Below are 22,260 nucleotides of genomic sequence, written 5' to 3'. Positions count from 1 at the left end.
TAAGTCAGCGCCACAACACTGCGCACAGGTTTCCAATAGTGAAGAGTTCAACATGTTGCGCGCAATATCGCAACAGCAAAAGGAGTTTCAACTTCTCAATAATACTGTATGTAACGCTGCGCGGAACAACTGCCCAGCAGCGCAGCACTTAGTGCTCCAGCATATCAAATCTATCTAAAAATATTGCAAGTTAATCCCTATAAAAAAAAAGTCTCGGCTAAGTATTGAATAAGTTGGTGTATCATTTTGCGACCACATTTGCGCTACCCCGACAGCCTAAAAATGGCAGCATTTGAGGCCGTGTCGGTGGAATTCTGCGCGCTGCTGGGCCAGAATAGCAACGTGTTAGTATGATGGCGACGGGAGTAATAAGACTCAAAACCAAGATATCCAACTAACTTTATAGAAATAAGCACAAACAGCAGTGATTAAATACATGATTAAACAGCGCACGCCGTAAAGACACTTCATGTCTATATTTACATATTTATTTATTTATTTATTTATTTATTTACTCAATTTCAGTTACACATGATCAAAACAAAAACAACAAATTAAATATATTTACAAGTATAATATACATGAAAAAATTACTCAATTCTGACTGGCTGAGAGCAGTACAGAAAAGTGTAACAGTGCAAATTACCCATCGCAATTCTGGATTAAGATTGGCTGAAAGACAATAGGAAATTTTCTAAGCCAATGATATCATGTAAAATGATCACGAATATTTTGTGCGGAAATCTTTTTCTCGAATGAGAAAAAATGCCTTTAAGGTGGCTCCATAGGGTAATCATTCATGGCGTTGCGCGCGCAAGTGTTATGTTTTGAATGCTGTTTTTGCCTTCGCTTTCACACCTAGTCCTCTCAAACTTATTACATGTAATAAGCAATGATTAAATAGTGTTTTGCTATCATCTTTGTTAAAATTTTGGGATTTAGTCTTAAATTATAAATGCCAAAAGAAATGTGTTTTTTACTGTTTCTATGGCTTTATTTGTGATTTTCATGAATTTCCTTCGGTGAAATCTTCCAAAATTGTTACATCACATCGCTTCCAGCGGGATACGAATTTTAAACACGAAAAAAGTAGGGTTTGTAAAGGCAGTTTTTTTCGATATTTTCAAATTTATGTCTTCTACTGCTGCAAAAAAACCTGGTCTTTTAGATTTCCCTGAAAAACAAGCTCCAACTAAAGTAAAATATTTACTACCAATCTGCCAAATTTTACGGAATTTCACCGAAGGAAACGCGAGAAAATTCACTGTCAGTTTTGCTTCTTGTGCTCATGTTGACGTAATAAAATATCGAAAAACACGAGACGTTTTCCTTTGAGCGCGCGCAGATTACTTCCTCAGCGCTCGTGCGATCATAAAACTATGGGGAGCCACCTTAAGGTACCCCCCTAGAGTAATTACGAACACCCTCCCTATAGAGCGCGAGTTAGAAAAGGAAACTTAGTTAATTTCTCTTTGAGTTTTCCCCGTAGAGATTTACCAGTATGGGTACTATTAAAATAAGGCTTATGTTTTGGTTGTCAATTTTTGGATTTAGGCCGTTACCATGGCAACATCTATCTAATGACAGGCATATATATTCCTCATTTTGACCTAAACTCCTTAACATTTATACTTTCCTTCGGTGATCCGATCCGGTCCGATCCAGATTTTGTCGACTCCGCTTCCTCCACGCGAATTTTTTCATGTTTATATTGTTAATAAGTAATCATACGGTTTTTCTCGTTCAATTTGGAATTAATTTGCACTTGTGAGTTTTTCAAAGAGCAGAAATTGCACTCGCCGAAGCGGCTTGTGCAATTTCAGCTTTTTCAAAAACTCACTCGTGCAAATTAATTCCAAATTGAACGAGAAAAACCGTATGATAACCTATACTAAAAAGGAGATATCTGAGTAATTAGGCCAGCTTATACAGGATTCTAGATTCCTTATTTTAAATAAACTGCTTGAGATAAGATGCAAAATACATAGAAAACTAGCATAGCCAAATCGCAACAACATCAAGTGATCAGAAAACTATAAAAATTTATCCTTACTTAAGTTAAATTTACTGATATAAATAGATAAATATTTATATAAATATAAGTATTAAGAAATTTATACGTAGCAAATCAGTACATTGTCAACACTGACAGCTATAAATCTGTAGTTACAGCGAGCCATATAAATGTAATTCTACTCATAACTAAGTTCTACTCGAGCAAAAAGATTGATGCAAAATGCGCAATACGCGCGTCATTATAAATTAGACAGCAGATCTGGCCATGAAATATCCTGCAACATTACAGTCCCTGCACGACCTCAACAGCAAATATTTTAGAAAAATCTTAGAAACTATTGATATAAAAGCCAATAATAAAAACTGTCGATCTCGCACTTGACATAGTAAAAGTCTAAAAATTCCTACCGGCTAATTATAACGTGGAAATCACGTTCAAATTTAAACCTGGCAAAATGGAAGATGAAGTAAGAATTAACCCTACACTAAAATGCGAACGGACAGCGAGTTGAATTTTCTCTCAACAAACTGGGTGTGATTCACGCCAGACCTTTCAACAAATATCCGAATATTTTTTGGGATATTTAGAGTTTTCCGAGATATTTAGAAAATATTAGGAAATTTAGAAAATTTACGGATATTTAGAAATGATTAGAGCATTTTTTTTAGTTGAGCCCTGTGTTTTCCTCGCTATTTTTCTTGAAACAATACTCAGTTGTATGCCAGAAACAAACCAGTTCAGCGAGGCCGGATTTCTCACTTCAAAACTGCATTCCAATAATTTCATATCGCTACAAGTAATAAAGCCACTCCTTTTACTGCTGCAAGAAAATTTTGAAAAATTTTGCCTGAATGATTCAAAATCTCTTAATTTGTTTTCGAGATATTTAGAACTTTTTTTGTTATATTCAGAAAACGTTTTTTTGGTGAAAAAAAAAACAAAAAACTCTCGCTTTACTTGCCACGGTGACGCGACAGCGAAAAATCGGTTCGCTAACATGACGTTCGTAGACCTGACTTAAAATGGCTGTTTAGATCAGTTTTGATATGAACTGAATTGAGCTTGAACTTTTGATAGTACAAATGTAACGAATGAGCCGGTCTTTAAGTTATCTGAAAACAATTACAATAAAAGAAACTGAAATTTACTTTTGTTTGTATCCCGGGGTGGGGTTAAAGTCTTAAAGGAGACTAAATTGTGCGCGAATACACCAATCAGAGACAGAGAATAAAAAAAAAAAGCAATGGCGACTTAAATGGCAGTAAAGAGCTTTCATGTACGAAGAAATTGTAACGACTTCACGCTCGTTGAGTCCAAACCACCAACACAGTAATGGTGTTTTTTATCTGTTTGAATGCAACCCTGAAAGATGCTTTGTTGGTTGGGCATATAAACGTTCCGAGAACACCCTTAAATGATACCAAACGCGGCAATTTACACTCCTTAAAGAGACAAAAAGCACCATAGCCCGATTCACATGGTCTCCGGGTTGTTTGTTGTTAACTAACTTCTAAACACCACTAATTAATTCGCCATCTAAAATCTCACGTAACATTTTCTCTTCCCAATCTTGTTTCTTCTTGTGCTTGTCAAAATCGAGCACACGCTTCTTTCTCAACGCGGCAGGTAATTTCTTTTTCTTCAACTTGTTGACCATCACAAGAAGCAGTGACGAATCGTCGGCGTCTGCCTCCCTTTGGACGGCCATGTGCAGCTCCTCTCGACAGAAGTTGCTGGCGAGGTAATTCTCAGACAACACAATCAGCACTTGACGACTGCCGTACACACTATCTGCCATGTTTTCCACGATGGGCTTGCCAAGCTCGAAGTCCCGATTGTGGATGCTGTATGCAATCGAATGCTTCTCGATAATTGGGATGAGATTCTCAGTGACCCAACCAAAGTCCTTTGAACTGTGGCTGATAAAGAGTTGGTTTATGAACTCTTTTTCCACTGGGCAATCTGCTGACAACAAAGAAAACGAGAAGTTATTACAAAAAGGTTGATTTCTCCGTTCAAACCGGATGTGGCTTGGCTGCCCAGATTACTGACCTGTGACATGAACTTTTGGAATCTGACTTTTGTTCGTCCCGCACATCTGAAACTGATAGACCTAATCCAGCTAGCTACGCCAGAAACAACGGTACAAGAAGGCTACAAGGGTTTTTTCCCTAACTTCCGTGACTACCGAGATTATTCTTAAGTGCCTCAAGTGAAATGCTAATTGTCCTGCTTGAGGTAAAAACCACGAGGATAGTAAAGCTTCAAGACTGTTTTTGAGCCCAACGTTTACTAGTGGCTCATCAGGCCGGTGTTTCTCTTCGCCGTTCCCCGTAGTATAAAGTGACTGGAAGTATCTCCACTATTCCCTGAATTTTTATCCCTTCGGCATTAAATTCGTCTCCATGGAGCATATACCGTTGGTTTCCTCTATGCTGGTTATTGAAAATAGGAAAATGATAGATAGTAGAAAACATTAGACCATGGTAAAACGATGTACGATGCAATTATCAAACACAGAAGACCGTGTTTGACCACATTTCCAAACACCGAGAAGAGAGTTGAAGATACGGCGCGCAGCGGAGTGTTTTTGACGAACTTCGAGGTGTTTCGAATATGGTCAAATACTGTCTCGAGTGTTTGATATATCTTCTCAATTGAAACTATAATTAAAGAGAAAACGGAGAGATAAAATCGTAAAAATCTATGTAATTAAGATCAAATATCTAAACACCGTCGCCGTCATGATTTCCTTTGTTTAAACTTGATTGACATACGAGGTCAAAGCACCCATAACAACGCTCAGTCAATAAATGAATTACATGATCCCTGAAGCCGTCATGATATTAATATTATGTCAAGTAATCTACCACTTACATTTTGTTTTGGAGGATGACGATGTCCTTCTTTCCTTGGCAACGAACCACACAAACAACAAGGCCAAAATGATGACAATTCCCACTGATGAAATGAGGACTGCTTGGAACCACTTTCTGTGGCTTTCTGTGGATTCTGTGGATTTTGAATCTAAAATTCAACCACGTCAGTAGAATCAGTACATTTAAGCAATAGACCACATTTTTTTATGGTTTATAGGTTAATAAACCACGCGGGATGTGGGAAGAACAAGAGAAGAATTCGTAAATCACTCGCCTGCGGCTCGTGATTTACGAATTCTTTGCGTGTTCTTCCACCATCCCAAGTGGTTTATCATGCCTCTAAACCATAAAAACTTGTGGTCTATTGCTTTTATATAACACGCATATCTGCGTAAACCTGGGCGTCTTTCCTGGCATATCGAGTTGTAAATGCCAGGAAATCGACATGGTGAAGTCTTAGTTGTCTTTTGTCGATTGTTTCATACTCTAGCATAGTGTTGTATATTGCCCGCTGTCCGTTTTTTTAGGCCTGGTCTGTGGTCTGCGTTTTTTTAAAGTAAAGCAATGAAGGTTTTGGCAGTAAAATGCTAACTTTCAACCTATATGATTGCATTTGTGTCCATCTATGTGGCCAACAGGATTTTTAAAAAAGAGATAAAGTATTGCTTATTGAAATGAACTCAGATACTAAAATGTCATGTTTGTTCTATGGGTTAACACTTTTCAACCCAGCTTGTTTCAGATATTGTTTTGAATGATTGCATTCTTTTGGTTATAGTATGATTTGGGAGAGTTTTTTTAGAGAAGAAGTAACTTTTCTTTTGCGGAGATTTTGGAAAATGTGTAGTTTCTTAAATTATCCACATCTCATACACGGAAGGGATTTTTTCTTATCCCCTCACTCTAGAAATTCCAATTAAGCGTCATACATTTCCTTAAAGATTTTGGCCTTTGAGACCACTGCCACCCTCAGGAATTTCCAATGCATTCTGTGGGGGAATATGGACATATTCTGGAACCACACAATGTTTTATTACTATTTGGGGGTTAAAAGGGAAACTATAGCAAAGTTTGCAGGGATATCTTTTGTCAGCTGCATCTCCCCTTGCAAATGGTATTGTTTTTTGGAAAAAAGGGAACTTTGATTGAAATTGGTGTTTCGTGGGAATTTCTGTTTGTCAGTATGTTTAAGGAGTATTTCAAGCTTTTTGAATGAAGAACAATGTTTATTGAACAAATAATTACCAATAAATTCTGATCTATGTTTCTTGGGAATGTAAATGCTTGCTTGTTCAGTACAGACAGTCAGTCGCCTAGATGGCCAAAGTAAGCTTCAGATGTTTACACTATTTTCCGGCCGCAATGTTGGCGTACCGCGGAGGTACTCGTCTCTGTAAATTTGTGCGAAATATTTCGACGAATATCTGAGCTTGGGAAAACGCACAGAATTAATTAAAAATTAGCGAAGTGTCATCTTTATTAATCTCCTATAACATCACAATTTCTTGATTTAATCCACTAAATGGTTTTATTGCGTCAGGATTAGGTGACAGTGCAAGCCAAGAATTGTTTTGCTGGGGTCAACGTACATGTACATTAGTTTCTTTCAGCTTAAATGTACAATAATTCGCTACATGGGTTTCATTCTTGTAAAGACACAAAGCTCTGTTACAAGAAAATAACGAGAAAATATCGTTTAGTTCGAGATTTTATCGTTATTATACTTAACGAAGTTTCTCGGCGCGTTTTACCTAGGTGTACTCGAACAGATACATTCGTAAACAAATTTTCTAACCTTTCTGCTCTTGTTGCTCAGACGTTCTTGAGTTCGTGCTGGGATTCTACTTGGTTCACGATCATACGATGACGCTTATGAAGGTGCTTTTTATCAAGTTGAAGAGTTGATAGCCCCGGTTGATGGCTCCTTTGGTATAACATGATTCTTGATAAATTTACTCAAAATGTTCGCTCGTAAATTGATCTCTCGTAAAGCTTGCAGACCAACCCGTTCCGAAAACGCTCAATGTCCTTTAGTGTTGGTCTACCTCGAACGGTGTGTTCGTTTGTATATCATTTCATCGCCCCAGAAATCATGGAATCCGTGCTAACTCTTCAAGACGACAACTTCTGCAAATTCCATGTGCTGTACGCATGCACAGGTGACGCATGCGCTTTAGAGACCAGACAGCGATTTGTAACTGAACGCAAACAAAAATGAAGGGCAATTTTAAACTTGGGCTCCCTTTCGGATACGCCCAAGTAATAATTCAGAAGACACGCGAGGTTGCCACGAGTTTAGTGGCACAATAAACCATAGCTGATTGACCAATCAGAGCGCGCGCATTCATTTAATTATTACATGATACGGCAATAATTACGCAGCCTGGGTCAGTCAAAAGGCGGTATATTTTTTACGATCCTCTTTTCAATTGTTTGGTTTCGGTATGGGTCGATAAGATTAAAAAATAATACATGTAACAAGACAGAACTTACGTATTATAAAATGTTCAAGAAATTGCACGCTACGATTGGTAATTCTTCATAGATGTTCGATTGCCTTCCTTGATCAAGTTGCGCGTTCGACAATTAACTTTATACTGTCAGTACGTTTATTGAAACTAACCATCATTCACGGATATGACGGCTGAAGACATTTTATTACGATCTTTTGGTGATACAGTGTATGTAATGACTTATAAACCGTTTTCCTCTTTTGTCCAATCTAGTTTACAACTAATGTTTTGCTAACTGAAAAGCTTTTTGTGAAAACAGCTGCTGACAGACAATTCGAGACTGACTGACAACGACTCACCTGAATGAGCCAGGAAATTGTTCGACTCACCTGAGGTGGTCCTGTATTCAGTTGATGGTTGAAACTCTGAAAATGAGAGTGGAAGAGGTTTAACCTTTGCAAAGCTAAGCAGTATGACTAAATATATTGTATATGCGGTGTCAGTAACAAAACTGAATTCGTAACCAAGGTGAGCAAGGTGAACAAGCAATCAGCCAACCAACCAAGCAGCCCACCAACATGCCAGTCAGCGAACCAACCAGCCAGTCAGCCAGCCAGCCAGCCCCTTGTCAGTCAGTCAATCAGTCATCCAACCGACTAAACAACCAGCCAGTCAGCCAGCCAGCCAGCCCCTTGTCAGTCAGTCAATCAGTCATCCAACCGACTAAACAACCAGCCAACTAACTAAATGACATGCCTCTCAATCACGCGTGCAGTCAACCTGCCAGCCAAACAACCAACCAGCCATCAAGTGCATTTTGTTCACGGTTTACATTTGACCATAAAGTTTTCTTACGATACCTGTAGTTGGCTGAGCAAATACTTTCAAGTCGATGGTATCTCTAGTGGTGTCTCTGTCCTTGCATAAGAAGTCACAGCTGTATGTACCCTCGTCATTTTCTGTAACATTAAAAATAGAAAGGACGAGCTCTTTCTTGCATTTGCTGCCAGTATCTTCTAAAGATTGATTATATTTTGTGCCATTTCTTGGTAATGACCATAGCTGATATTCTGGGCAATATTGATAGTCAGGATTCCAATCAATCAAGCACGTCAGGTTCACATTGGAAAATATCCTTACTGAAACCTCCGTATCAGAAATGGTCGGGCCTTCTGGTATTGGACCTGTATTCAGTAAAAAAAAGAAACAATTCCCAATAAAACTGAGTTCAAAGCGATTGTACATGTTAAAAAATAACAACGAATTTTTCGTATGTAACAAGCCCGATGGATCACACACATCATGTCCGGTCACAAGACATGCTGTGAAATGGAACCCCTTGAGACTGGAGACACTGATGAACGAGGACAACACAACAAAAGATGACAGAAAGAAATAGAGGACAGTAGCACGTTACTCTCCTTCTACACCCAAGGAGCATTTCCGCCACATGTATTTTTCGGTAATTGATGTGACAACAGAGTGTATTCGTACTGGATTTAACCAGAAGGATTTCACACTCTACCAAGGCATCTGAAGCATACAGGAACTCCTTTTGAAGGCGGTAGCAAGCGAAAACCACGAAGAGGAACTAACGAAAGTGAGCGGCCGTGTAGAAGGATACTGACTAGCCGCAGTACAAGCAAGACTGACTCTAGCCGTCTCCTCTTCCAGACATGATGTAATCAATGGATTACTGACACCTCCTGATTCGACACTGTTGATTTGCTGAAGTTTTTTTCAGTCACTCGGAAAAGCCGTCTCAAACTCCTTCTTAGTGGGATTTGCACACTTGGTGAGCTTGATATAAAAGTCTTGCCGCCTACCATTGTCGTCAACTGACCGAGCTCTCTATTTTTCGCCTTTAAGCAGGTCACGACCTACCTAACGTCAACCACGAGATAAACCAGTCTCAACCACCTCACGCCTCTGCCTCTAAGGAACTAGCCTGCGAACGCAAACGTATTTCCGGCTGTCACTTGGTTCCACCGAAAAATAACGTCTGCGAACCCGGGCCAGAAAACGATTTCTGTGACGTAGGAATTCTAAGCCAATCACAGTTTAGCTCAAATAACCCCAGAACTATTGCGCGAGGTGTTCGCTGCGAGGAGCGCTCGAGTTTCATTCTATCATGGAATCTGATTGGCCAAGGAGAAACAAAAGGCATTACGTCACAGAAATCGTTTCCTAGCTCGGGTTCGCAGACGTTATTTTTCGGCGAAACCAAGTGACAGCCGGAAATATGTCTGCGTTCGCAGGCTACTAAGGAACCTCAGAAAGTCTGAAATGACCACGAACTTACCCTGATGACTCTGACAGGCGAAAGAATTGGTGGTTCCAAGATACAGGGAACATTCCAATGGGTTTGCGGGACCCAAAACCCTCTACTTTTAAAATACAACAAGTTACTTAAAACCTTTGTGCCCCTTCCCCCAGTTTCTCAAGGCTTGGTACGACCCTGTATTTTGCTTTCTTAAAAGACCCATTGAGTAGGAAATACCTGTTTTAGCTGGACTGACTTAACAACATAACTTACACTCAAAATACATTTCTATCCGACAAGAGGCGTTTCTCGACCAGCCAGGAATACCGTTTGTTGCATTGCACTCATAGACACCTTCCTGGTCCTCACGTCCGGGTGGAAGATGAAGTGTGCTATACAGCAAGTGTCCCTTCCTCTGTAGTAAATGATAAATGCCTTCAGTTCCGTTAGTTATTAGTTTGCTGTTCTTGAGCCAATAAACTGTATGAGGGAGGGGCCAACCTTTGAAAGTGCATAATAAGTCCTTTTTCTTTCCTTTGATGATATCATTTGGCGAACTTGTTAATGGGCTTACAGTCACCAATGCGCCTAAAGAAAAGAGCAAGTAGATATTTTACTGAGTTTAAATATGTGACCATTGACAAAGGCAAAAGTTAAGGACTTCATCGATACGTCTGTGTGTCCTCAATTTGATCATAAGTAAGAACCAATAAAAATGCGGGAATAATTTAACTTATTGCATAATTAAACGTCCATTTGATCGAGTCAAGTATGACGTCTCCAGTAGCGGATCCAGACCTTGAGCTAAGAGGGGCGGGGGGCGGTTTTGTATTGCTTGCCCTACCGACTCTTCTTCCTTCTGTGATTTTCTTCTTTTTCTACCCAAAATAAGGAGGCACCCGGGGCCCCCGGGCCCCTCCCCTTGACCACTGGTCTCGACGGGTCTTGTTTTGTTGTGTCATGCCATGTTAACATGCCATGTCACAGGGGTAAATTTAGAGGCTGGGGGGGACGGGGTGGATTCACTAGATTGTGAAACAATTTGAAACAATTGAGAATGTTATGAAAGAAATTTAGGCAAACTGTCTGGACAGGTATTTCATTATAATTTGTACTCTTTAACATTGCCAGTAAAAGGTTTTCAACTAGGTTTCAATTCTCAAATTGCAACATTTTGGGAACATGCCCCATTGATTCTGAAACCCCAAAGTACCTTCCCCCTCCCCGCCTTAATAAATTCTGGATCCGCCCCTGAGACAGATTTAATAGTAAGAAGAAAATTCTTTTAATTTTTTTAGTTTTGAATTGAATTGAATTTTTGAATTGTAAATTAGAAGGCGGGCCAGCCCGGTTACCGAGCTATCTCGGCAACCGGGATGAAAATTTTCCCCATAAGATCACTCAAGCCCGGGTAACCGGACGAAACTTTCTTGACAAAAATACCTTCGCTTCCGCAACATAGCGGCCATAAAAGCATAATTTTAATCTTCTCTGTACTTCCACTTCAGAGGTATGCGAATTAGTTTTATTAGTTAAGTCACAAGAGTCAACAAGGCTATGATAGTCGCGAACGATGCAACTTTTTGACACCACTTTGGTTTTGCTCCCTGAGGAATTTTCATCCCGGTCGACCGGGCTGAAATTCTCATATGAACAGTCAACAAAATTCGTCCCGGTAACTGAACCAGCCTTGTTACCGAACTCATATGAAGAGACCCTAAGAGATTATCAATTTTTGTAACGTAGGTTGCCTAGACTGGGAGCCAATTTGAAGACTGACTCAGAAGTTTTTCCGCGCAGCAAGTGTAAAACGGCGAACACGATAGCAAACGCAGATACTGTCGTCTAGATCTTCCTGTTAAAGGTGAATTATGCAAATGTAGAAACTATTGCAGTAACATGAATGTTTAATAACGTTAAGTAGTGCAGGTTGCAGCAATCACCAGATGTGTAAAAGAGAAAATCACCAATATCGTAACATTTGCCGGTGAACCAGTCCCGGCTCCTCCTGATATGGCCATGGTTTTAATTCAAGCTGCAACTTGGAGGTTTTTGTTTTATGTAAAAAGCACCGGCTTCGTTTTCTCCAGTTTTTTTGTGAGCTAGATTCTTATAAACCCATCAACGATTAAAAGAAAGATAATTTTTGTGTTAATTATCATTTTAAACATCAAAACAACACCCATTAGTTTGTTTTCGCACTGTCTTGAGACAATGTTCATTTAAAGATGCAAATACAGTGTGCAAAACACCTTGCACAAATTTAATTTAACAGGGAAACAAAATTGTTGATGGTTCTCTGAAGGAAACCGAAGAGATTTGACTAAGCATTCGAAAACTCCCTTCGCCCTTAAGCTTTGAAAGGAAAGATATCATATAATGCGCTGTTGATTAAGGAGTTCCCTGACGCCCATCTAAACTACTAATCAAACAATATTGAATAAAGATCATAAAGCTCTTACGTACTTGTGTAATTATACGTCGATTAGGTCGACTCATGTATGACATCGCGACAGGTCTTGTCTTGCTGTGTCATGCCATGTTATATCATGTCATATCTCATACCATGTCAAAGGGGCGGATTTGGAAGGGGGGGGGGGTTGATTGGATGGCTAGTCACCCCTCTTTTGGAGAAGCAAAACATAAAAAGTTTGGAAACGGTTGTGAATATTTCATGGAAGAAATAAAGACAAACCCTCTGGACAGGTGGCTCATCGTAATTTCTACTTTGTAGTATTGCCAGTATTTCTAGTGAAACGGGTTTTCAATCAGGATCCAATTCTTAAATTACAACATTTTGGGAACATGCCCCATTGATTCTGAAACCCCAAGGTACCATCCCCTCCCTCCCCCTCCCCCCTTGAAAAATCCTGGAACCGCACCTGAGACAGATTTAATAGTAAGAAGAAAATTCTTTTAATACGGTAGTTTTGAATTGTACCAGGGCTTAATGAGGAAACACTTACTCGCGAATTTTATAATGGTGCATCGACATGAATATTTTCCATCACTTTTCGTTGAATTTGATTGTTCTAAAACCAGATTCGACAACCCCGTACTACTCTTAACTCGTTCCGACGTTTGGTTCCAGGTCATGTCTCGAGCCAGTCCTCCTGTGATAATCGTGCAGTTGAGAGTAATGTTGGAGCCTGGATCGACCGTCATCGGATCAGTGTGCATTTGACATCCTGACAAGGAACAGGAAGATTTTATTTCGCACTTCGTGTCCATCGCGAACGAGGCATCTGTTAAGTGAAGAGAAAACAATAAGACTACCCACCATGCATCGGTAGAGAACAAAGCACCTCGACTACCATGGTTTTAGAGGATGACATATTTTGAACCAATCACAGAGCGTAGCGATAAGCTTGGCTACTTTGCGTTTGTTACCCCATTTCGTTTCATGTATTTTTACTCGCGAAAGATCTTTTAAATTTTATCATTTTTACAATTATGGGCAATAAACATATAAAGACAGATCCATTAAAGTCAGACAAGTGAAATTTCTCGCCGAGCCTTTAAATTTTTATTCATGTCTCCCTCATTCTCTTTAGTTTCGTTATTGTTCCTAATATCGTATTCGTATCATGTTCTCCATTCACGTTTCTTGGAGTTTGCACAGTGCAGAGCAGGAGGAGACTGGAGGCCTTAGTTCACTGAAATGTCAAGTTACAAAATCCTGACCAAGAAAGAACCGATGGAACGCTCGTATTTACATCAAGACTTTCTTGCCGTATAATAAATTAAAATATTATTAGCCCTCTGTGGTCAGTTTTGTACTGCGCTCGAATCGTTCCAGCTAGCACGACCTCGTGTAGCCCTCGCCCGCGGCTAGTAAAGGCCTCTTCATATAAGCCCGGTTACCGAGATCTCGCCTCATTCCAATTTCCTTTGTTAAAATTTCGATATGTTCATATTGGAAGGCGGGCTAGCCCGGTTACCGAGCTATCTCGGCAACCGGGATAAAAATTTTCCCATATGATCACTCAAGCCCGGGTAATCGGACGAAACTTTCTTGACAAAATACCTTCGCTTTCGCAACATAGCGGCAAAAAAGACATAATTTTAACCTTGCCTGTACTTCCACTTCAGAGGTATGCGAATTAGTTTTATTAGTTGAGTCACAAGAGTCAACAAGGCTATGCTAGTCGCGAATGATGCAACTTTATGGCACCATTTTGGGTTTGCTTCTTGAATTTTCATCCCAGTCGACCGAGCTGAAATTTCCCATATGAACAGATAATAAAATTCGTCCCGGTAACTGAACCAGTCCTATTACCGAACTCATATGAAGAGGCACTAAGGGTCTCTTCATATGAACCCGGTCAACCGGGCTGGCTTGGTTTCCGAGATCTCGCCTCGCCACTCTTTCCATCGTAAAAATTTCGATGTGTTCATATGAGAAGCCAGACTGGCCCGCTTACCGAGATCTCGTGTTTTGCGACCGAGATCTCGGTAACAGGGATGAAAATTTTCCCATACGAACACTCCAGCCCGAGTAACCGGGACGCAACTTTTTACACGAAATAGCTTCGCTTTCGCAACATAACGGCCAAAATGGCACAATTTTTGCCTTGTATGTATTTCCACTCTAGGAGTAGACGAATTAGCTTTATTAGTAAAGTTACAAGAGTCCAGAAAGCTGCGACAGCCGCGAACGATACAAGTTTATGTTCCACCATTTTGGTTGTGTTTCTTGGATTTTATCCCAGCAGACCGGGCTGAAATTTCCCATATGAACAGACAACAAAATTCGTCGAACCAGCCCGGTTACCAGGCTCATATGAAGAGGCCCTAAGAGATTATTAATTTTTGTACCGTACGTGACCTAGACTGGGAGCCAATTTGGAGCCTATTTCCAACATAGCGGCCATAAAAGCATAATTTTAATCTTCTCTGTACTTCCACTTCAGAGGTATGCGAATTAGTTTTATTAGTTAAGTCACAAGAGTCAACAAGGCTATGATAGTCGCGAACGATGCAACTTTTTGACACCACTTTGGTTTTGCTCCCTGAGGAATTTTCATCCCGGTCGACCGGGCTGAAATTCTCATATGAACAGTCAACAAAATTCGTCCCGGTAACTGAACCAGCCCTGTTACCGAACTCATATGAAGAGGCCCTAAGAGATTATCAATTTTTGTAACGTAGGTTGCCTAGACTGGGAGCCAATTTGAAGACTGACTCAGAAGTTTTTCCGCGTAGCAAGTGTAAAACGGCGAGCGCGATAGAAAACGCAGATACTGTCGTTTAGATCTTCCTGTTTAAGGTGAATTATGTAAAGTAGTGTAGAAACTATTGCAGTAACATGAATGTTAAATAACGTTTAGTAGTGCAGGTGGCAACAAAAACCAGATGCGTAAAAGACAAAACGACCAATATCGTAACATTTGCCGGTGAACCAGTCCCGGCTCCTCCTGATAAGGCCATGGTTTTAATTCAAGCTGCAACTTGGAGGTTTTTGTTTTATGTAAAAAGCACCGGCTTCGTTTTCTCCAGTTTGTTGTGAGCTAGATTCTTATAAACCCCACAGCGATTAAAAGAAAGATAATTTTTGTGTTAATTATCATTTTAAACATCAAAACAACAACCATTAGTTTATTTTTCGCAATTTCTTGAGATAATGTTCATTTCAAGATGCAAATACAGTGTGCAAAACACTTTGCGCAAATTTAATTTGACAGGGAAACAAAATTGTTGATAGTCTTCTGAAGGAAAACCCAAGAGATTTGACTAAGCATTCGAAAACTCCCTTCGCTCTTAAGTTTTGAAAGGAAAGATATCATATAATGCGCTGTTGATTAAGGAGTTCCCTGACGCCCATCTAAACTACTAATCAAATAATATTGAATAAAGATCATAAAACTCTTACGTACCTGGGTGAGATATAATAACAAGGAGAACGAGGCCAAAAGAATAAAACATCTTACAAACTAAAAGAGGAACAAGCCGCCATGAACAAGAAGTTGATGTTCATCAGTATAAACTGAAGAGGCCGATCAAATCGTATTACGTGCCTGCTATCTCTGCAAAGTTCTTAACAGTTACACTTTAATGGCACTCAGTCCTTGCACGCGCCGGGCTGTGAATTTATTTGTTATAAATTACGGAATTAGAAGCGACTTTTAATGGATAGAACTGTCTATATAATGACATTTTATTTACTTTAACTGAGCGATCAGTTCTCAAGTCGAAAGTAATTCACCTTTGCCTCGGTTTCAATTACTACGCTGTAGGATTATTGGCTTAAAATACCCGTTCTGCTTTTTCATCCAATCAGACGTAAGACCAAAACCAATAGATACTCCCTCGCTCAAGTTTTCCCGCGTTTCACAACAGCTACATGTGATTTGCTTCGAATTTTGATTGGTTTAGAGAAATGTCTGTCTTTCGTGATTGGCCAGGGTGGTTATTTTTGTTTTAGTTTTTTGTTTTATGACCCTCAATTGAAAACATTAAACCGCTCTCAGCTATTACCAACTAATAACATGCTTACATGATCCAACGGCAGTTTCATCTACATGCCAATTTTGCTTACCAGAAAAGTTTTTTTCTCGGGATCGGAATAACATATGAAAATATATGAACGTGCGAAAGGAACTTTCTCCGCCCCTTACTAAACTTTCAAAGTAAAAAACAAATGAAAAACAGGTTGCTCGTTCTGTGGGTTAACATGTAACCTAATCTGTGAAATTTCATCCTGTTAAAGCGGTTGGCGGTTTGTTTTATCTTCCTTCTCTTGTCTCATCACTCTGTTAAATTGAAAAACAAAGAAAAAGCAGTTTGGCGCCGCGGAACCGATAAATAAACCAGCTGCCGGTTCCCAATTCAATTTGAAAGTAATACATAACAGCAAAACGCTTTCCGTGTAGTTTTATTTCGAATCAATGTTTTGGTGAAAATAAAGTTACATTTATAAAAAGTAGGTGCTGTTTTCAGTCGAGACAAGTTATTAAAAACCCTCCTGAAATAACAAGACAGACAAGACGTCAGCCAGCGAGCACATCCACGTTTAGGTGGAGGCAACGTAGCCGGGTGGTTAGGGCGCTGGACTTGAAATCCGGAGCTCGTTGCTGTGAAAGCTAAGCTGGAGTTGTTTCTCGGTAGACCCTCGTTCAATTCCACGGTCATGTTTGTAAATAGCCAACTGGTGTGCCTCCTGTCAGTTGGGATTTTTAAGCCTATTATTTTTATTTGAAATGTCTCTTTCTTTCAGTTTAAGTGGCACGCCCGAGAACTAGCCAGTTAGTGGTAGCGAAGCGCATCGACCACTATAAACATTCAACATCTAACATTTTTTAACAATTTTTTTCAATACAGCTTGGATCTCCAAACCTCAGCTAATTAATGCCTTGCTATTTGTAATTGTCGTTTTGAAGAGACGTTTTCCTCGAGATATCGATCAGCAGATTCTTTATTTAAAGCACTACAACGCCAGGCTTAAATACACTGGCGTCCAGGTTTTGAAATTTTGTGAGTTGCGAACGGAACACAAGCGAAAACAAAAACCATGTATGCAAAAAGACATTAAGAGAAGAATCTTCTGTTTGACAATGATATTGCCCGATCAGGCTTATGATATTTTACAGGAAATCTTCCCAGTGTGTTGATCATGAAAGAGGTGGATGGTTGTCTCCAATGATTGACACCAAGGTTATTAACATGTTGCGCACTGATGGGTTTTAAAAATTTGAATAAAAATTTCACTTTTTTCTGTATTTTAATGGGTTCCTTGGCTGATAAAAAGAAATTTGATAGCGCGATCTACCTTTGAAATGTTAGTAATTCTATAAAGAACTAAAATAAGTGAAGATTCTGAACAACCCCGGGGTCTCCGATTAAAATTTGCTTCTTGTTCCCATTTTATTAAAGAGACTACAATTGCTGACTTGAGAATTCCACAGGACTTGTCAGCTTGGGTAGAAGAATCACCTTGACCCAGACTTTTTTCATGACGAATATTTTAACACGTCTAAATTTATTTGTATACTTTTCATACTCGCATTAATTAACGTTTTTTTAAAAAAAGTCAAGCATACTCCTTTCCAAAACAAGCAATTTGCGAACTAATATATATTGCCTACCACGCCTTCTGTCATCCCTTTCACGGCCAAAACGTAATTCTAGCTGGGACGTTATGCATGGAGAAATGTAGTGTACCAATTAGCTATCATGAGCATATAATGTGTCGGAGCAGAAGCATATCACCTCGAAGCGTCTAAATTCTCTTTATATGTTCGGAACTATGCTGGGGTTTTTTAGCCAACCAATCAGAACCACGGAATTTTTTTTTGCCCAAATATGGAATCAGCGGATTGAGATAAGTTTGTTTACAAAATGGCGGCTTTTTGCAGATAGGCTGTCTTCAAGACCACTTAAGAACAACAATTCAAGCCATAAACCCTCTCGGGAAAGCGCCGTCGGAATTTGTTATTTTCAACAGGGTCTGCAGAAAGGTTCAGGGAGTTTTTTCTGATTACTTTAAGTCAAACTTGGCTGGTCAAGTTGTAGGTGCTTGAATCGAGTGTGTTGTTTCGTGCCTTTCGTGGACTCGTAAAACGCTACAGTGACACCTTTTTTGATTTATTTTCCGAGAAAGGGAAAGGTAAATCATATGATAAATCTGCTCAAGACCTCGCTCAAACATGGGAGACTCGGACAACGAGAAATCCGACCAAGGTGAGACAGCCATGTCACAACAAGAACAAGATCTCGAGAAGAAAATCAAGAAAGAGATTGACAAACTAAAATTCTACTTAGAGGAAGGCGATGAGCTTTTAGAAGACTGCGATTACAGCGAGATTGCGCTTACGTGCAAGCGAACGGATGAAATTCAAGACCGCTTAAACGACCTTATGTCAACACTACAAGAACTTAAAATCGACCGTTGAATATCGACACAGAGAGAGGTGAGACAGTGGAAAAAGGACTGAAGGCCACATACGCGCCGCTTTTGGAGATGAAAACCAAACTAAGCAAGGTTTTGGAGGAAAGAGAGCGAAACAAAAGTCAAAAGGCCGAGGAGGAGAAACTCAGAGCAAAATTCGAGCAGGAGGAGAAATTTAGACGCGAGATCCAGCAACAAGAGAAGGAACTTTGGGAAGAGAAGATGACGGCGGAGTTAAAATTAACGGAAACGAAAATCGAGATGGAAAAAGCCGCGAAAGCCGCCCGTGCGAAGCTGCCAGAGCTCAAGATAACCCCTTTCAACGGCACTTCGGTTGACTGGATCAGGTTTGAGAACATGTTTACATCACAAATAGACAGCAAGCCATTATCGGACGAGGAAAAATACGGCTACCTTTTGGAGCTGGTGGCCCCAAAGGTAAGAGATAGACTAGCTAATTTAAAGCCGGGTACTCTGGGGTAAAAGACGGCGTGGGACAGGTTGAGAACTGAGTTTGGACAGAGCAAAACTGTTGTCGCTGCACACATGGAAGAGATAATTAACTTGCCAGTTACCAGAGGACTGAATTACGAAAGGGTGCGCGAGTTTCATGAGAGGCTGAGCAAGAATTTTGACGCGTTGCAAACTCTGGGGGAGGGAGAGATGCTCAAGGGTTTTGTTCTGTCAACCCTGAACAAGCTTCCCCAAGTAAAACCCGATTTGGTGAGAACAGACGAAGGGTGGGAAGATTGGAACATGGAAAAGTTGATCAATTCTATCCAAAAATGGCTCAAGCGCAACAAACCCGAAGACAATCACAAAAATCAAACGGAACCAAAAAGAAGGGAACGTAGTTATTTTGGCCAGAAACAGCCCCACTGCCTGTTCTGTGAGAAAAACCACTGGGGAGAATCGTGCCCAACATATGACACGATCGCGAAACGGAGAGAGTTCTTTGCAGCAAGACGACTATGTTTCAATTGCGCCCGCCCAGGACATACCGGGAAGGAATGTCGAAGCAGGTTGTGCTATAAGTGTAAGAGCAAACACCACACCAGCCTATGTGATAGGTCCAAGGGAAGCGAGACGCAAGATCCCAACGCCACGCTAAGCGGATACACGCCTTCTGTCGAGGAAAGGTCCCTACCCGCCATAGTACCATTGAAAATCCAGGGGAGTACGTTTTGGGCTTACCTAGACACAGGGTCGGGAAGAAACTTTATCTCCAAAGAAGCAGCTAACAAGTTGAAGTTAAACCCAATACGTCACGAGTCACGCCACATTGTAACGGTTAATGGGACGAAGAAACAGTCTATGCCAATCTATGACGTGACAATCAACTCAATCAACAGTAAGGCAAGCGAGAAAATAGAAATTACAGCAAGCAAACTCGCAGATTTCACAACTATCAAGAGGCCCACCCTTTCAGAACTGAAGGAGAAACATCAACATGTCCAGGGAAAGATGTTTTACAGAACCGCAAGCGAAGAGTATCCAATCCATCTAATACTCGGGGATGCAACCTACTGCAAGATCAGGACGGAACAAGTATATAAGGGCAAACCGGAAGATCCAATCGTTGAGGGAACCACATTTGGCTGGATTGTTCATGGTGGGAAAGAATACACAGACAGCAATTGCATGTATGTGAGAGAGACTGACGAGTATGAAAGACTGTACTCGCTCGACGTTTTAGGAGTAGAGGACCGAGGGGAAGACGATCAGCTAGACATCTACAAGAGGGCATATCGAAGAGAAGTGATGGCAGGTACGAGGTGGGCGTACCGTGGATTCCAGGCGCCAAGCTCTCAAATACAAATGAGGAGCCCAGCAGGAGACGTCTTCACAACGTAGAACGAAAACTTAAGAGAAACGAAGAGCTGAAGATTGAGTATGACAACATAGTTTACGAACAGATCGAGCAGAGCATCGTCGAGAAAGCACCAGAGCAGCCAACGGGTGAACGTGTATTTTACATGCCCCACAAGCCGGTGGTGAGAGAGAGCGCTACTTCAACCAAGGTGAGAATGGTGTTCGATGCAAGCGCGAAACCACATCCACTCGCCAACAGAAGCTAGCCCGGAGCAGAAGCTAGCCCGTTCATGCTGGGGGCTACCCTTCAGCATCATTTCAATGAACAACCGCCGGAGTTAGAGGATACTGTCCAAGCGCTAAAAGAAAACACTTACGTGGACAATCTCATGAAAACCGGAAGGGGCGTGGAGGAACTAAAGGAGTTCAAACAGGAAGCAACTGAGATTCTTAAAGGCGCCAGGTTCCCAGTACACAAGTGGGAGTCCAACATTCCAGAATTAGATAGTGAGGACAATCCAAGCAAGTTGCTCGGACTCGTGTGGGACAAGAGGGAGGATACGCTAGAGATCCAAGCACAGATACAGGGTGAACAAGCACCAACAAAACGATCCATTCTCAGTCAACTCTCAAGTATCTATGATCCGCTCGGCATAATTTCACCGACCATGGTAGAGGGCAAGCGAATTTACAGAGAGGTGTGTGATGAAAAGGTTGGCTGGAACACTGAAGTGAACAGTGTCAATTCGCGAGATTGGCTCAAGTGGAGTAGTCAGCTGAGGAACATCAAGGTGCCCAGGAGCGTAGCCAGAGATATCAGCAAGATAAGGGCTGTACATCTCCACGTTTTCGCAGATGCCAGTAACATAGCGAGTTCAGCGGTGACCGTTGCTGTAGTGGAGCACTCAACAGGTTTTGTGAAGGGGCTGCTAACGTCAAAATCGAGGATTTCAAAACGTAACACATCGATTTCAAGGCTAGAACTGGTGGGAGGACAGATGGCCGCAAACATGGTGAGAAATGTACTGACAGCGCTGGGGCGGTGGCCTATCACTTCAGTGAACGTGTGGATGGACAGCATGGTTGCGCTATTTTGGATCTGCAACCCAGGAAGAGCATGGAAAACATTCGTATCCAATCGAGTGAGGAAGATCGCTCAGATCACTGAAGAAACCGGAATCCAGTGGAGATATTGCCCAACTGACAAGAATTTGGCAGACTTAGGAAGCCATGGTGCCTCACTAGAGAAGATGCAGAAAGGGCAGTGGTTTGAAGGGCCGGAGTGGTTGCTACATGAGGAGGAGTGGCCCGAACAGCCGGAATTAGAGAAAACTAAAAGCGTCAGTGAAGAACACAGACCGGAAAAGGAAGAAACGCTTTATTCAGCCAAGAAGGAGCCTAATGAGTGGGACACACTCCTTGCTAGAAGCAAACTCTGGAGAACCTTCCGAGTGACCGCGTGGGCTCTACGGTTCAAACACAACTCACTCACCAAGAAATACAGAACGAAGAAGAGAACGGGGCCGTTGACGACCGAGGAGTTGAGTTACGCAAGAGATCGATGGATAAGGAAAGAGCAAGCAGACCTGGAACCAAACCTAGAAAGCCCCGGTTGGTCTGACCAAGAAAGAACCGATGGAACGCTCATATTTACATCAAGACTTTCTTGCCGTATAATAAATTAAAATATTATTAGCCCTCTGTGGTCAGTTTTGTACTGCGCTCGAATCGTTCCAGCTAGCACGACCTCGTGTAGCCCTCGCCCGCGGCTAGTAAAGGCCTCTTCATATAAGCCCGGTTACCGAGATCTCGCGTCATTCCAATTTCCTTTGTTAAAATTTCGATATGTTCATATTAGAAGGCGGGCTAGCCCGGTTACCGAGCCCTATTACCGAACTCATATGAAGAGGCCCTAAGGGCCTCTTCATATGAGCCCGGTCAACCGGGCT

The 22,260-nt window shown here is 41.1% G+C and overlaps 2 protein-coding genes and 1 pseudogene across 4 annotated transcripts; 2 read left to right on the top strand and 1 right to left on the bottom strand.

The window, feature by feature from the left end:
* Positions 1-387: 387 nt before the first annotated feature.
* Positions 388-16,420, bottom strand: LOC110060883 (uncharacterized). Of its 3 annotated transcripts, none has more exons than XM_089282618.1 (7): positions 15,489-16,420; positions 12,579-12,857; positions 9,886-10,200; positions 8,210-8,533; positions 7,709-7,774; positions 4,895-5,044; positions 388-3,982 (listed from the first exon to the last, which is right to left on the bottom strand). In XM_089282618.1, exons 1-7 carry the CDS (start codon positions 15,535-15,537, stop codon positions 3,528-3,530), a joined length of 1,638 nt encoding a protein of 545 aa, XP_089138744.1. In that variant the 5' UTR covers positions 15,538-16,420; the 3' UTR covers positions 388-3,527. The 3 variants fall into 3 exon arrangements, with proteins under 3 accessions (XP_089138744.1, XP_089138746.1, XP_089138745.1); XM_089282620.1 differs by having other exon boundaries at positions 7,739-7,774; positions 15,489-15,817; XM_089282619.1 differs by having other exon boundaries at positions 388-3,979; positions 15,489-15,803.
* A 1,869-nt stretch (positions 16,421-18,289) lies between these two features.
* Positions 18,290-20,577, top strand: LOC149116928 (uncharacterized; annotated as a pseudogene).
* A 24-nt stretch (positions 20,578-20,601) lies between these two features.
* Positions 20,602-22,009, top strand: LOC149116927 (uncharacterized). Its single transcript, XM_089282621.1, has one exon. It carries the CDS (start codon positions 20,602-20,604, stop codon positions 21,994-21,996), a length of 1,395 nt encoding a protein of 464 aa, XP_089138747.1. The 3' UTR covers positions 21,997-22,009.
* The last annotated feature ends 251 nt before the right edge of the window (positions 22,010-22,260 follow it).

Source organism: Orbicella faveolata, unplaced genomic scaffold, assembly GCF_042242905.1.
Source record: "Orbicella faveolata isolate gen_17 unplaced genomic scaffold, um_ofav_v1 contig_12, whole genome shotgun sequence".
NCBI classification, from domain to species: Eukaryota; Metazoa; Cnidaria; class Anthozoa; order Scleractinia; family Merulinidae; genus Orbicella; species Orbicella faveolata.
This window is presented reverse-complemented; position numbering and strand designations above follow the sequence as displayed.